This window comes from Gopherus flavomarginatus, chromosome 1, assembly GCF_025201925.1.
Source record: "Gopherus flavomarginatus isolate rGopFla2 chromosome 1, rGopFla2.mat.asm, whole genome shotgun sequence".
In the NCBI taxonomy this organism is placed as follows: domain Eukaryota; kingdom Metazoa; phylum Chordata; order Testudines; family Testudinidae; genus Gopherus; species Gopherus flavomarginatus.
In genome coordinates, this window is record NC_066617.1 from 228,335,012 (window position 1) to 228,352,390 (window position 17,379).

The following is a 17,379-nucleotide window of genomic DNA, read 5'->3' on the forward strand; positions in this document are numbered from 1 at the left end:
AGGTCCCTGCCGGGTGAGCAAGATGACCTAATATGATCTTTTGTCTTGGGATTATGCTCTCTATATTAATTTTTTCTGTACACATGAGAGTTGACTAATGATATGCCATAACTTACTCTAATGGCTGACACTATCCTTAACCTAAACTGCTAGCCCATTCAAATATGCCTATGAAATACAATGGTTTATAATATTTTCCATCACTTAGACAACACAGCAATAAATTGGTCTCCAGGGCTTGAATGCCACTGCTTTTGTGAGTTGAAATCAGACCTTTGAACACATTTTTATGTTGCCAATTTTTTTTTTCCTGCTAGTATTATCAACAAAGACAAAGGGCTGTTTTTGTGGTCCATGATTTCTTCTAACCTAGTATCTTAAAACCTATAAAGAGGTAGCCTGGCTCTATGTAATATTCTTAAGAGTATGCCATAGGGATTCCTGTGTATATTCACAACATACTATAGACCATCTTGTCACTGATGGGTTTGGTATATTATGAGACAAGGGCTGAGAGCTTTGCCACTGACTTCAGTGGAGCCAAGGTTTCATCCAAATAATCTACAGCGGTAAAAGTGTTTAGCTACGTTTTACAATATGCATTTACAGCATATTTTATAATGGGACTATTCAAGCAGTTTGTATGTGCTCTATATGCATCCTAGCAATAGCAGGCATTGGCATGTTAAAGACTGTAGAATTTCCTATGAAAAGTAATGAGTTTAAATGCAAACTAACCACTTTTGAAACTTGGAATCCCAAATATTAGGTACCTATATCCAAATGTAAGCCCATTTTTGAGAGGTACTTACTTCCTGTGGTTCCAATTGCCTAAATTAAAAAAAAAATCAGGCCACTTCTATTTAGATGCCTAAATATGAATATCGGTGTCTAAATGTTGGCCTCCAAGTTGTTATATTTTGACCCTGGTATCTTAAGCTGATTAGTTTTTCATTTAAGTATATTTGTATTAAATTCCTGCAGAATACATTTTTAAAAGAAGATATTTGCATGTTTCAGTTGAGCATTAAGAACACACAAAATTATCCTTATTTTTGTGCTTTTCTAACTTAAGTATTATCTCACAGAGTAAATATTAGTATGAAAGTAGGCTTGGGGAAAATGTTTCTGTATGACGTCTTCTTATTTTAATAGTTATTTAGATAATCAATAATTTTTATTGTCTTCTTATTTTAATAGTTATTTAGATAATCAATAAGTTTTTAATGATTAAAATCAGAAATTACACTCAGATTCAGACACTGTCTACACATTAACCAAGAGCAGATTTAATGTAAATTCAAACTATTGAAATGTGTTTAGCGCTAAACTGGTATAAACATTTTATTCTCAGAAAAGAGTGAAGTAAGGCAGAACAGTGACGAATGCAGTCTTATTTCTTAGATGTGGTTTAACTAACATTCATAGCTTCTGTACATTGCAAATCAATATGTGCCAGAGAATTCCACTTAAGATCTTTGTTCTTTTCTGGGGGAAAATTGATTTAAAGAAAGACCAGAAAGAGAGCAAAAACTGGTAGATTTGCACAAGCCTTCAGTCCCTGCTATACCTCCGAAGAAACCTCGACCACCAAAAACGAACTCTCTGAACAGACCTGGTACATTGCCCCCAAGACGACCAGAAAGACCAGCTGTGCCTCTGACGCATACAAGGTATTGTTAAAAGCTGCACATTCATAGAGTGTAGGTGTTCTATTGATGTTACTATTCATTTCCAATTCTAACTTCCTTGGTTAGATACTGTATCATCACTCTGTCACACTGGTTTTACCTAGTCTAGTGCTTTTGGTTTTATTGTAACTCACTTGAATTGATTGTCAATTAGACACTTGAAGATGTTTATTCCTGCTGTAAAGTTTGTGGAGTGTCTATATTAGCATGTACAATCAGGTTAGCTAACTCAAGTTAATTGGCACTCTGTTAACTCAAGTTACAACAAGACCAACAACTCTAGATAAGCTCTGGCCACTGCGTAGCCCTGTCTACCCTCCTGGATAGTTAAATATAATAGTGAATAATATTAGCTAGTGTGCTCCCTTTTTAAACACTGTAGTGCCTAGAATGGTGCTAATTTGATTTCAGTCCATTTTCCCTGGCTATTGTAGTCCAAGTCTAAGCGTGTTGCAAACTGGGTTTCAAAATGTGTTTTGATTACACAATGATATACTCAAGGTACTATTCTAGAATGCTGCTTGAAAAATAATTTATGGCCTCCATCGGTGGCTATCCAACATCCTTTGCAAGCATTGATTAAGTTTTGCTACACACTGGAGTATCATTAACTCCATTTTATAAGTGGGGGAACAGAGGATGGTGAAGTTAAATGACTTGCTCATGATCACACAATGTCCGTGACACAGACAAGAATACAACGTAGATGTCCTGACTCTCAGTCTTTCACTTTAACTTTAGGTGATCATATGCTACCTTGATAAGGGCAAGTTAAGAACCTGAATAGAATAGGACCCATAGATCATGCTTCCCTTAATTCGTCTAATAATAGCATATAAAAGGACACTCTTTATTGAAATCTAGTCAATTAAAAAAGTAATTTAAGATGCTACACCTGCCCTTGACCTCTGCCAGGTTATGAAGTCTTACTGAAGTGTCTCTCTCTCCCCACCTGACTACACATGGGAGGTACTTGAACATAACACTAAAGAAAATAAATAATAAATACATACAATCTCATGTTTCTATGATTAAGAATGTTTTGTTTCTCCGTTAGCTGACTGAAAGACCTACAGAAGGGTAAACAGTGAAACTAGCTTCAAAGTGCTGTCCAGTACATACTGTAACACAGAAAAGAGAGAGAAATATGTAATTCTCTAATCTCTTATGGGAGTAGGTGTTATATGTAACAGTAATTGTTTTTTTAAAAGTACAGAAAAATGTGTTTAAGTTGATATTGCCCCTTTAAATGCCACAATTGCTAACTGTTTACCACTCATTATTTTATCAGCTAATTTAAACTAATTGGTTATCCAGGGTCACTTTTGTATCCTGTTATGCCTATTAGTAAGGACATTTTATAGGAATAAGACTACACATTCATATGATCAAATCTATAAAATAGTCTTTTAATTATTTGGATTATTCAGAAACTTGGAAAATTAGGGTAAAAATGGTATTTTTGTTAAATGTAGCTTGCAGGATTTGGTTGGTTATTTCTTTTTACAATCATTTCAGTTTAATAAGCTAATAAATATTTTGAAAGTACCTTCTGGTATCTTATACTGAGATCTGTAAGATTCAGGCCAATTAGACAATTTTAAAAAAATTGAACTCCTACAGAAACTTTGCAGATTCTAAGGGGAAAACCCTGTGGATTTTAACAAAATTCCCCTTAGATTTCTGTTGCTGTTGGTTAGCAACAGCATCCTTATTCTAGTGTGTGTCAAGAATCTTACATCTCATGGGTTTCAGTGGGATGTTTTTATATTTTGTGATAAAAATCAGTTTCTTCAGTTCAATAAATAATTTTCTTTTGGAGCCTGGGTAGGGCTTCAAGGACTGTGGGTTAGGTACTAAGAAGGTCCTGCAACAAGTTTGGATGTGGGGCAAATCTGCAACTGACCTGTCCCAGACATAATGGCTTATTTGGGCATGCTGCAGTATTGGTAATTATACCTGTTACCTGTAGTTCAATTGTCTAGTGTAGACAAGGCACATACTATCTGTTCAGATGACTCTTTTGAAACCAGGGTTTTACCTTGTTTTTCTGAGATACATTCATCTGACGCAATATTTTTCACTTTCATCTATTGGAGATGAAGTGCATTACAAAGGACTGGTGTTACTTTTTGAAGGAATAGCAGAAGGCTGTATAAATGGCAAATGGTTGGTGCCAGCAATTGAGCATTTAAGGTATGAGCAACTTGGAGTGCTGGAGATGTGGCAGCACACCCTGGACTTGAAGCAGTAATAACCAGATACATGGTTTACACTTTCCGCACCTCCACTATAAAAATTGTCCTAGCACCCCTGTGAACAACCCTATAACAAACTTGTATGTGTTTGTAATGGACAAATTCTGTTCATTGAGAACATTTTTAAGATATGGAGTCTTGAAGGACATAGCATTCCTTAAGACAGGTGTGTTAAGTATCCTTTAAGGATCCAACATCAAGGTCAGCCTCAGTATCCTTCACTCCTAAAATCGTAATAGTTTACAACCCCAACCCAAACAGCATACATCCCTTTCTCAGAACACTTCCAATTAGCATTCTTTCTTCGCCATTAAATACATCTGGGCAAAGAGGTCCAGGGGAAGTACAATGAAGACATTTTTTTGGATTACCACCAGGACACTGTTACTTTGTTATACATTTCTTCCAGTGATTAAAAAAAGAGAGAAAATTTTATTGATCAAGTAGATCATTCTGAACATCTTCATTTATCATCAGTATTTTACTAATCCAGTGTGCCAGGAATTTTTTAATTTCTCCTGCTTCCTCACCTACAGGGACATCCTGACAACTTGATATTTCATAATATGATCTTGTTTTCTAAATCATCAACTAGGTTTTTTTTGTCTTTTTACATTCTTAAGTATTCTCTTCAACCTACAATAGTGTTATCTGTGTGTATTCATTTTTTTGTAATTTCCAGTTTTCAGCAAAACTTTCCAGACTTCTTATCCGTTACAGAATTTTTAGTCTGAACAGTTCTAATAGCTAATGCCATGTGCATGCTTATAAATCTGGCATCATTCACTAAATCCAAACCATCCTTTGCCAGATTGCACCACCAGAAACAGACAGGTGGTATCTGCTAGTGAAAAGTAAGGAGCAAAATGCTAAGTCTTTAGAAGATCATGCTTTATTTCTAATTTATTGATAGCTACTACTGCTATTTTGAGAAACACTAAATATCTAGGTCATTAGTTGCAGGGACAGTTATATATTTGGCACATTTTGCCCAGCGTGCAAAGACGTGCACAATAACAGTATATAGATAATACTATTTATGTGTGTATGGTGACAATTATTGTGGGAATTATACAATATTGGGAGGCTGGCCATGAAATGGGATAAATATTTCATGACTATAATACAGATTTTTATTCCATTAAGTGAACTGAAGTGGTCTTGAAATCTCAGTAAATTTTCACAAGGAAGTTGTGTGTGGGACCTGTGCAGTTTAACCATGTGCTCCTACCGCTGATCCCATTTTATTCTGTCTGAGTAGTCATATTGCTTTGATAAACTTAACCAGTATGTGGTATGTGAGCTTTTGCATGGAAGGAAAACAGGGTTACTCATGGCTGAATCCCTGTTACTGTTAAAAATTTCAGCCCCTCCCCCATATAAAGTATCACCCTTCCTCTATCATTTTTCTATGGTGAAGAAATTTTCACTCTACAGTTCCTGGGTTGAGAGACATCCTTGAAATCACAGAAAGGGATTTCATAGCCTAATGATGAGTAATATGTACAGAAATAATCTTTTTTTAGTCGGAAGCACTTACCATGGTGAGGAAGCTGCTTCAATGAACAGAACAGAGCACTGCTGGATCCCATTATCCCAGCTTGACATTTTTTCTCTTCATCTATTTATCTGTAGATTTCTGGTTCACCTATCTATAATATCTAGGCACCAATTATTAATTGTAAGCAACTAAGAATAAGCTGTTGAAGGGTAGCCCTTTGCCCTTAGATTTCCTTCATGTTGAGATGCTGTGAACATTTGAGGAATAATTTAGGACTCTACTGTGTCTAAAATAGCTTTTTGACAGGTGTTAAAGAGAAATGAGATAAGGTTAATCCATGCAGTATGTCTGCTTACTAGAGATGGCTCTCTGTGACAGGTTGCTATAACTCAGTGCTACACAGGAGGAACACGTCCCCCCTCTTTTTATGAATTGCAAGTTGGTAATTTATTGTTACCCACAAACAAACTCTAATAAATGTCTCCTCTTCTTTTTCTCACTGTAGGAATGATAGTACAAAAGTAGAATTAGTGAGCAGTACGGTATCCGGAATCTTGGAGAAGGACTCCTCAGAAAGAAGCAGTGACATTGGTAAGTTGCCGTGTTTTTGTTGTTCCTCTAACAAAGTTATGGTGTAGATATCTGCATTTTAGTGGTACTCGCTCTGTTCCAGGAAGCAGTTAATGAGTTCATAGTGAATTTTAAATGCAAGGTTAATCACACATTCTTTGCATAAACTTTTTTTAAAAAGAACACAAAAATATGAAATTTAGATTATTTGGCATGAGAAATTGATTTTATTGTTAAAAGCCTGAAAAAATGGCTAGGCCAAATGAATAATTGTGCTATGTTTTGGTAAGGTGAAGATTAATGCATATTATATGTTTGTAATGTGTTAAAGGTTTACATTTGTGGTTACCAATAATCTTTACATTTCAACTACAAAGGAAATAGAGACTGCTTTAAAAAAATAAATTTTGCTAAAAAAGTATTAAAGGAAGTGTCTGTTCCAATTTTAAAAAGAACATAAACTCAACTGCAGTTAAGATGATAATCAATAGCCCTAAAACACATACAGTTGAATCACTGAGTCACCTTGAAGAGGAGTAAAGTTAAAGATTGGATTGTTTTTCTTTTTCTTTTTTTTTCCATTGCTAAGTTTGAAATCCATAAGAGATGTTTGTTGCATGGGATGTTGTTGTAACTGAGGCATTGAAAGTGAGGTATTCTGACTCTTGTTTATTTCTGAAAGCAAACCCAGGGACAGAGTCATTTGTATGTGGAAGTATTCCAATGACATCTGCTCTAGTCACTCAATTTAGTAACAACTGTGCAGCAGCAGGCATGTTTTTGTAAGAGGCAGAATCTTTGTACTCTGAATGTAAGCATTACTAGAACTCATTTGGTAGCATATAAAGTTAATTTGATGTTTTGTTTTTTTTCACAGAACACATTAATATTAACATATTTTGGTAGAATATTATACTTTCAGCAACCAGTCTGCCTTTTCTCCAGACTTGAAAGGAAAACTTTTATATATAATTTAAAATATAAAAAGTGAACACACATAATTTTTCTTAGTTTTATGAAGATGACCTTGATTATTGCTCTCAGTATTCATGTATCAGCTTTTTGAATTTGTTGCTGCCAGTGTGGTCTATGATAGCAAGCTTGTTCTAAAGGAATAAACAGTGTGTATGTGTATATATAATTTATTTCTTTTTAAATGAAGGTGAACATAGCACAGGGATTGGCAACCTTTGGCACGTGGCCCGTCAGGGAAATCTGCTGGCAGGCCGGGAAGGTTTGTTGACCCGCAGCTTCCACAGATTCGGCCTATCGCAGCTCCCACTGTCCCCTATTCGCTGTTCCAGGCCAGTGGGGGACTGTGGGAATCAGTGTGGGCGGAGGGATATGCTGGCCGTTGCTTCCCACAGCCCCCATTGCTCTGGAATGGCGAACCGCGGCCAGTGGGAGCTGCGATAGGCCAAACCTGCGGACACTGCAGGTAAACAAACCAGTCCGGCCCACCAGCAGATTTCCCTGACAGGCCGCGTGCCAAAGGTTGCCAATCCCTGATGTAGCAAAACACATTGCAATTAAATTGCATGAACTGTTTTACAAGTGTACATTATGATGTTTTCTGATTAATATTATGTTAAAGCCAACAGTATAATATGGAAATGCAATCAATTTCAGCATTTAATATTACTAACTTTTATTATTTAGTTCAAAGCCTGTAGGCCTGTGTGTACTAGAAGGGAAAAATGCTGTGCCACCAAATAGCATATAATGGTGTGATACAAGTATGCTAGCACTGTTAACAAGGAGTGCAATGTGATAAAAGCACAGATTTTAAAAAATGGTATCATGAGATAACTAGTAAATGTTGTTTAAGAACAATTCCTGTTCTCTTCCAGAACCATTACAGACTTTTTATTTTTTGAGGTGGGACTAGTAGGGACAACAGAAGCAAATACAAAGATCCCCCAATGACACTGGACACAAAAATAAACAAATCACATTTCGCAAAACATTGCATAAGGTTTTAGCCACTGAGCTGCTAGTAACTTTAATGGAAAGAACTAACTAAGTCTAAGGATAGACTAGTGTGAATACTTAAATAAATTTATTGGATAAAGTAAAGTATACTTAGATAAGTACAACCTGATAGGGTCAAACGAGCTTGACACCTACAAGACATGTCTTTCTAGCCCATTAGAGTTCATATTAAAAAGTATTAATTTGGGAATGAAAGGTAACCCAGCAATCATAATTTACTTGGATTTTCAAAAAGCTATTGATCAAGGAAATAAAAAGCTACTTCATAGAAGGCAAAGTTCTGTGATAAATTAAAACTTTGTAGGCTAAAATGAGTTGCAGTGAATGACTGCTCCTTACGCTGGAGAGGGATTACCTGCTCAGGGCTTAATATAGATCAGTGTTATTTTATAGATTAATAATCATTTGTGAGAGGAAGGGACAGTAAATTGGTGAGATTTTGTTGATAATAAATTGTTAGTAAAAATGTTAAAGAATTGAGAGATGGATTTAAAAGCACTGACTGGTTGGGCAGCACGTGGTCAGAGTGAATTAAATTGGGATACATGTAGGGTAGTGAACATTGCCAAAACTGCCTTAACTTTATAATACAATAAAACCTGCCAAGAGCAATCACTCATCGGCATTAGCAAAAGTGGTCACTTGTAAGAGGTGGTCTCTCGTCAAAGGTTCACACACCAGAGAGCAGGAGTGTTCCGCGGCCTCTGCAAGTAGTTGCATGTGACAGGTGGTCTGTCTTCAGAGGTGGTCACTAAGGCAGGATTTACCCTATATACTGATGAGCTCTGAGGGGAGAGGACAGCCCCCAGCTGCTTCCTTTTCCCCTTTTGCTTCAAAAAAAGTGGGAAGGAGATGGATCTAAATACCATCTTCTCAGCACAGACCCACGGTAGGGCTTAGTACTGCAGAAAGCATGCAAGCAGAGGCAGTAGCTGTTGTAGTAATCGTCTTTGAAGAAGAGGGAACCTAAGTGGCCATTCTAACAGCTCTTGCATACCCATTTCACTATAATCTTGGTCACTGGGTTACTTTCCATTTATACAATAGCCTAAACAGAGCTGTTCTGGGGCACTGAGAACCCTTTGCAGGAGGAGGAGCGCTGCAGTAGCCAAACATATGTGCCCTACCTTGGTTTAAGGATGCTACTAAGTGCTAGTGCACAGGGTGGTGCTTCAGCACTGTCCTGGCCCCCTGGCACTGGGAATTTTGAAACCTTTCTAATCTGCACTGGGGGCACTCCCACTCTCAGTAAGGTTCTGCTATGCTCCATGTCAGACAGGTGTTGAGTATTAGCACACAAATTATAACTGAGTTGCCATTGCTTGAGCTTCACTAGATTGATATTGTACAGTCAGTTTATGTTGTGTGTCAGAAAGTTAATTTTAAATAGATGCCAAAGAGCAAAGGGGCTCCTTTTCACTAGCAAATTGTATTGAGTTGGAAGTTAACCTTGAAAAGTTAGCTAAGTTGATGCTGACCACAACTTTGCAGTCTGTATAGTCAGGGACACATGACGTTCTACATGGAGTTAGATGATCATAGATAAGTCCTAGGCTTATTTGGGTTTATCCATTACATATCTTGTCCCTCTTTACACAGACTGAAAAGTTGTGGTCAGGATGATCTTAACAGGACTCCTCAGGGTCATATTCCAACTTGATGTAATTTGCTAGTGAAAACAGGCCCCAAAGGTATGCAAAATAAATTGCTTATCTACAGTCATAATGAACTGTGAGATACTAATTAATGGAATATGTTTGATTTTATGGCTGTCTTTTTAATTCAGTTCAGTAAAGTGGAGGACTGGTTTTTACAGCTATTACCACCTCGCTTACAAAATATAATATTTTAGTTAGTTACAGTAAGGAACATGAAAAACAAACCATTCCTCTTTCCTCCTCACTACTTGTTTTTTTTTCCCTCCCTCTCCCTCCTCCCATTTTTAGTGATGCCTTTCTTTTCCTTTCCACTCATATTTCATCAAGCTTTTCCCATTTACATCTCTTTACCATGGGTAACTCTTCGTCACTTGATGAGGGTAAGGCTTTTTTCCATCTCTTTTCTGTCCTGATATTTACCTTCGCTAAGAATTAATAGCATGCATTCTGTGGAACTACTGTTGTGCATTTTGGTGATACATATTTTCTAATTGCAAATGGGTAGATAGTGGACTGTGATGGAAAATATTGCACTATAATACTGCAACAGAAACAATTTCTTATAAACCCTCTCTATGGAATTTTATTGGGTTATCTGATATATATGTTTTATGCATACACTATCAATCAACACCTGGTTTCTGTTTATTAGGTCTTTATATTCAAATGGTGCCATCATAAAATATAATAATACATTTCATTGTGGCATCATTGCATATTACACAACAGAAGGACTATTTAGTAACATCTTTCAGCTATTATCTAGTCTGAAGTAGAATATATAAAGTGGGGTTGTCAAAAACACCCATTGACTTTCAATAGACTCATGTACCTAAGTCACTAAGGGTTTTCCTGCATGGGAAATATTTCCAGTTATACCAGTATGATGTATATAATTTCATCTGTGGATACTCTTATTCCAAAATAAAAGTGGCCTGCTTCATCTGAGCTTAGACCAATTCCAAACCAACATAAGCTAAAGCAGAATGAGGCACTCTTATACCGTGTTACAGACCTCCTGGGGCTTGGACTCTGTCTGATACCCTTCTTGGAAGTGGGACACTATGGTCCAGCCACCCTGGTCTCCCAACAGTTCCCAGGAGCTCAAGCACACCCTTTTCCCAGAGCTCAATCCTCATGGGCACTCTAGTTTATAATTTAACCCTTGATTGTCTTAGGCCAGGTCTACACTACAGACCTATACCCATGTAACTAAGTTGCTCAGGGGTGTGAAATATCCACACCACTGAGCAACATGGTCACACCAACCTAACTCCCTGCATAAACAGCACTACGTTGGTGGGAGAGCTTCTTCCATTGACACAGCTACGCCCTCTTGGGGAAATGGATTAACTACACCAGTGGAAGAGCTCTCTTCTGTTGGGATAGAGCCTCTTCATTACAGCGCTACAGCAATGCAGCTGCATCTGTGCAGCTGCGCCAATTCAGCATGATAAGTGTAGCTTTGCCCTTGACTTTGGATTTCTAAATCATTCACACTTTACTTTACACAGCACAAGAGATATATACAGGTCAATGCAAACTAAGATACCCTGTGGGCAATTCTGTGCCTCAATTTCCTCGGTACTCTTGAGCATTCTTAGAGATTTGGTCAGTGTTTTTTCAGAGTTTCACGTCCCCTCTCCTGGACCTCACTCATTCTGCTCAAGCTTCTCTTCTGAAATCAGAGATTCCTTCCACTCCTGCCCAAGCTCCCTTTGCATTTCTCACCCTACCACTCTCTGTGGTTTTAAAAGCCAGTGCTAATATCTTGGTTCTTTGCTCTTATTTTCCTTCCATTCTGCACACAAGGTGGAAAGAACTAGTTTTTCACCTAGGTTGGAACAACCCCATTGTTCTGTTAGGGTAGACTTATTCAGTTGTTGATGGTCCTCAATGATTGTCCCATTCAGAAGCAGACACCCTGGCACCAGTCCCCCTCTCCTGACCACAAGAAATATGATGCAAGAATACAGCAAAGTCAGCCATATGGGCATAAACATACAGAGGGGCCATAGCATCAAACAGAATTCACACAGTGTACATAGACAGGTCTCCCAAACCACCAGAACTGGAATAAGAGTGTCATCAGGGGAAGTTATACTGGTATAACTATAGTGGTTTAAATTCACACCTTGTATATATGGCAAAGGACCAGTATAAAGTAAGGCATTTCTTTCTTAAAAATTCCACCCATCGTTCCTAGATCCTGGACCAATAAACATCAGTCTACTAGCCCTCAAAAATATGATCTATTTTATAATCATGATAATTTTTGAGGGCTAATACATTGACAAAATAAAACTGTTAGCAAATTTGGTAATTTAAAGGATAAAGCTCTAATTCTGAAAGTCTTATGGATTTGAACTATGTAATTTAAACTGTAATCTGCCAGTAAATACTGTTAAAATATATAAAGCAGAATCACACAATAATCCACACAAAATTGTAGTCTCTGTACCTCCCAGCAATAATGGACTGCACGTAAACAGTATTGCCAACCCCAAATGTTCAAAAATCATGAGTCACGCTCGCCAAAAATCATGAGATTGGCTTTAAAATCCATGAGATTATTTACAAATGATACATTTGGTTGTTTTTTTTTTAATATGCCTTCTGCTTTTTGAGCCTTCACTGGGAGTCACATTTTGAAGCTTTCTCCACAGCAACAAGGGCTAGAAACTTACTTTTACTTTAAGAAAGAAGGCTAAAATAATCACAAATCCACTTGACTCCAGGAGCTGGGGCTTTAAGGAAAACCATCATTATTATGAGACTCCTGACAAAATCATGAGAGTTGGCAACACTGTGCACAGTTCATGCATGCATCTAAGAGAACACAATCTGTTTCAATGTTTATCCTGTCTTTTTATACCCTTTGCTCTGTAGGATATTCGCTATCTCTAATATTACTAACAAAAGACACCTAAGGACTCATTGATTGCTGTTGAAAAATGTAGCACTGGCATGAGATTTATTAAGAGATATTCTATAAGGTCACAGAAGAAAATTCTTTTTTCAGAGCTATGGGGAGATATGATCTTGAAATATAGTAAATCAGTAGTTCTCAAATTATGGTCTGAGGAACACCTGCTAGCGAGTGATGGAGAGCTGACTGGCACATGCTGCCAGCTCTTCTTTTTTTCAACATGCTAAATTGCATTAAGACAGTTAAAAATACACTTATAAGCTGTTTTCCTCATAATGAATAGCTAGTTGCCAGAGTGCTGATACACATTCATAAATGGGAAGGGGAGATGGTCAGTGTGATTGTGGAAGGGAGGGGAAGTGGCAGTGAAATGATTTCCCTCATAAGATATGGTCCACACTATGTAAAAAGTTAGAGAACCCTTGAAGAAAGAGTTATGAAACAGGTAGTCCTGTGTTTAAATCCCAGGTAAGCCATTAGCTCATTTTGTGAATTCAGGCAAATAACTAAACCCCTTTGTTCCTTGGCAATCTCATCTGTAAAACTTGGAAAAAGTACTTCACTGAATACCAGATGCTGAGGTCAAAATGAGAGTTATAGTGAAGAGAGAAATCCGCCTTCAGTTGGCATCTCCCAAGACAATGCTATACATATTCATTCTAACAAAGTTATACAAGCAGCCAGAATTAATAGAATTGCAGTGGTGCATTAAGCTGTAATACTTATGTTAGCTAACTGAAGATTACCCATAACCATAGCTTTGAATTGTAAATATTGGAAGCAGGGAGATAAGTCCATGAAATAATTAATTAACTTCCTAGTCCTACAGAGCAAGGAAAATGTGGTAAAAAACGGAAATGTAAACCACTCTCCATGTGTGTCCAGTTGTGTAAAAGCAGCATACCCATTTCTTCTAGGTTAGCTCAGTTTTCTTGACCTCTGAATACTTGCTCAGCATCTTCTGCATCTTTAAAAGTAAAAACTTGATGAAAGCAGTGTCCCAGAGCTTTGCGTGGTACAATACGGCAACTTTCAGCATTCAGTTTTCAATTATCCAGGATTCAAGATAAAATCTGAAAAGAACTATTTACTTTAGAAGATAAAGTAATCTAATTACTGTCTAACGGAGCCTTTGGTATCCAAATCCTTTGTACCAAAAGCAAGAGACTGAGCTAGCAGAAGTCTCACATATAATCCATGTTATTCTAAACGCAATAGATTTAGAAACAGAAATCCTTCCTGATAAAATTGAATGAATCAGATCTTAACTGGAGTTCAAATGTTTGCATTTTTTCAATATGGATCGGTATCTGCTACTCTGACACATGCTAAGAAACCAATGCGGGACTCCTTCCCAAAGCAAGTACTACTCAGGATGGGTAAAGGGTGGGATAATCTGGCCTGTTGTATAGAAATACATAGACAATAATCTTAGTTTTCTCAGAGTCCTCAACAATACGTAGGTTCTTTATTTTTTAAAATTAAACTGTATTTACTGTATTTGCATTAACTAACATACAACAGATTTCATTAATCTCTATCTCATTCATCATATATGGACTTTTCATGTTTATTTTCTTTCAAGATTTCAGTATTCATGATACTATAAAAAATATGGATTCTACTGTTGATCACTTGTCATTATTAATTTTCAAGGTGAAATCACTTTGGCTGTTTCTTCCAGAGCACCAAAGAGCTGAATCCAAAAGAAGAAGAAAAACAAACAAACAAAAACTTATGAAACAAGCTTAAAACCCTCACTTATTTCTTGTCAACTCAGTAATTGTAAAATTGCTTAATGATTTAATTTTTTTTTCTTTTTGAGGAGAAAAATCCCTTGCAGGCTAAAAACTTAAGATATAAGTTTTTTCATCTGGATCTGTTTTGAAAACAATAACATTTTTACATGCACACACTCCTTAGAAAATATTGTAATGGGAAAACTACTATTGATTTCCATGCCAATTTACCTGAGAATTTTTCTTGCACAGCTGAGTTTTTTTCATTCTAACCAACTATGCTAGGACAGGAAGCAGAACACTTTAAAGAAGATTGTGCTGCATTAGTACACTGCCACAGGGTGGCTGGCCCTGTAAATGAAACAGGCCTGGTGTCAGAGCAGGTGCTCCCAGTTTGGCCAATTAAGAGAGCGGGGAAGCACGTGGGGCTATAAAGGGTCAGGGAGAATGTGGGGGAGCGGGAGTTGAGACCCAGTTTGAGAGAGACCTGGAAGTTAGGAGACTGGAGGCATTGTGTTGGGAAAGCTGTAGAGGTGAGAGGGAAGGATTATCAGAAAGCCAGTGGTGGGGCTGGCCTGCTTCAATAGCTAGTGCCAGCTGGCTGAAAAGGGCTGAAGTCAGGAGTCAGTGCGGTGGCTAGTTGGTCACTCTGCCAGAGCCTGAGCCAGGACACTGAAAGGGCTAGGGAGGCAGTGGAGGTGCTAGCTTGCTCACCTTCATGAGGCAGAAAGCCATGGCCAGAGAGAAGGTGGGAAAGACCTGAAGGCTGAGAGCAGAAGACGGCTGTGTGAAGCCTGTTGGCTCTCTGAGCCAGAAAGCTGCAGGTGGAGGGCAATGGAGGGTTGAAGGTTGTGAGTGACCCATGGTGAGGGACACCAGAACCACACTAGAGAGCTGGGGTGGGACACCAGGGCTCTACTTAATATTGTGTCTGGACTGTGGATGTAGGACTGGGTGTTTTGACTTATTTTGTTATGGTTTATGTTCCTCGGGGCATTCTTTTATCATCAGTTAACCCCATAAGGGCCAACTCAAAAAGACTATTTAGACCATTTCTGAGGAATCTGAGGGAGGGAAACTGAGGCAGGTGCATGTGTCATGCCACAGCCTGCTACAGGAGGGCACTCCAGGCGGGCCTGCCTTATCACATACACCAAGGGACTATTCTCTTCTGGTCTTTCTTCCTATGTCTCACTGAGTCTAATGCATTACTATCCTCAGTAGTGGAACGTTAATGTTGGTGCAGTTATTTATCTTTATAATAGTTATTAGCTAGTTTTCAGTTAAGGAATTTGAAGATTACATTTGAGTCTTAAGTGAAGCCTACTGCCCTGATCTTGGTTGGTGTCAGACTAGAGAAAGGAAGGGCTTCTTGTGAGAAGAATTTGATCGTTTGCTTCCCCGGGCTGCTGAATGGCCTGCAGCACAATTAGCAAGACTTTGGATACAGTCACTGCTTCCTTTTTCTGTTATGGCATCCCACGTTTCCCAGAACAAGGGAGGTGTACTGTACTCAGATGTAAAACCCCCAAATATAATCTTCCTTAGCTATCTGTAAATTCTGTTTTATGATCACATGCCTCCATTAGCATTTAATGCTGTCATTTCTGCACACCCCTATATAATGTGTGTACAATATATATCTTGTAAAGAGGAAACCTAGCTAAGAACATTGGGGAAAAAACACTGTAGCATTATATTTCATTGGCAAGAATAATCAGAAAAATAAGACGTGTAAATAAGAAATTGACCTTAACTGTACAGCATTCTACACTGTGCATTCATACATCAACTATGTTACCACTGAGACCTGGCTTTAGTTTGAGCAACTGAAGTCTTTGTTTTTCTTGTACCAATTTAATCAATTATTAATATAATTTGTTCTCTCTGTGTGTGAATAGTACTTTTGGATCTGACTCTGAAGTGCTGATCACCTTGGAAAGGGAAGGATTTAAAAGAGATACAAAAAGTCTAAATAAGATGATCAAAAAAAGGGCAAGGGAGTTCTATAAATGAGTTTGCTATTTAGACTTGTACAAGTAAGGGTCCTTCTCTTTGGGCTCGGACTTACACTTTAATAAGATTTTATTTATAGTGTCAGTTGGGTTTTTGCAATCTCACTAGTTTGGCAACATATAAGAGAAGTTAAATCTTTCCACCCTGTGCTCTCTTCTGTATTTCTCTGTTATAGTCTGTATTTCTCATATAGGTTGTTCTGAACTATTTTTCTAGAGACCAGCTGTAGATTCAGAAACTTGAAAATCTGGGCTATTGCTAAAACCCTTCCATCTATTTCTTGTTAATAGAACCTTTTCACAGAACAAAACTATTATATTATTATGGACAAAACTATTATAAGGCCCATCCAATTTTCTTAATAGTCTTTCTCATTCAGATGCTCACAGCTCTTACTGACTTCAGTGACACATGCATTAGTTGCTGAATTTGACCCATATGTTTTTACATTAAAATGAACAAAATATGAATGTTTGATTACTCTGATCAAATCTAGAAACATACATCTGATAATAATTCATGAGTAGGATCAGCAATACTACACTTAAAAAATGGAGAGAGCTGACTTCATCAAATGTAATTCTTTTATATACTAACCAGCACTTTGAATTAATAACGTCCTCCTTTTTCATTGGTTGCTTTCCATCCTAGTCCAATTACCTGTAGTATGAAATTATCTTCTATAAGAAAAAAGGAGAGAACAGTGGCGTTTTGGACAAAAGTCACAAGACAGAGAACAGTGAAGCTGTCAGTGTGTTTTCTTGGTTCAGTGGTGGAAGAAATGGGAGTCAAGAGGGTCAGAATTTACCTTTATTCTCCATCTTTAAAACTTAGGGCAGTGTTGTAAATAGTGGTTAAAACAAATGTCATGGGTTTTAATTCAAGTTGGGCAACTCATTAACTGTGTGATCTTAGGCAAGTTATTTAACCTCATCATCCTTATTCACTTCAGCTGGAAAACTGGATAGAAGTGGGGGATTTCTGAAAATCAGATGGCACATTTGAACTAAGATTTCCAGAGAAAA

The 17,379-nt window shown here is 37.6% G+C and overlaps 1 protein-coding gene and 1 long non-coding RNA gene across 5 annotated transcripts in view; one reads left to right on the forward strand and one right to left on the reverse strand.

The window, feature by feature from the left end:
- The window catches only part of LOC127043066 (uncharacterized), a 46,379-nt gene extending 40,715 nt beyond the window's left edge, over positions 1-5,664 (reverse strand). The window contains exon 1 of the long non-coding RNA XR_007772134.1: positions 5,490-5,664. This is a non-coding gene — a long non-coding RNA (uncharacterized LOC127043066). The remainder of the gene's footprint in view (positions 1-5,489) is intronic.
- SH3KBP1 (SH3 domain containing kinase binding protein 1) overlaps positions 1-17,379 on the forward strand; it is a 244,669-nt gene that overhangs the window by 207,733 nt on the left and 19,557 nt on the right. For all 4 annotated transcript variants that reach the window (XM_050936578.1, XM_050936579.1, XM_050936581.1 and 1 more), the window contains 2 exons: positions 1,511-1,673; positions 5,956-6,041. In XM_050936578.1, coding sequence (XP_050792535.1) covers positions 1,511-1,673; positions 5,956-6,041 — 249 coding nt within the window. The remainder of the gene's footprint in view (positions 1-1,510; positions 1,674-5,955; positions 6,042-17,379) is intronic.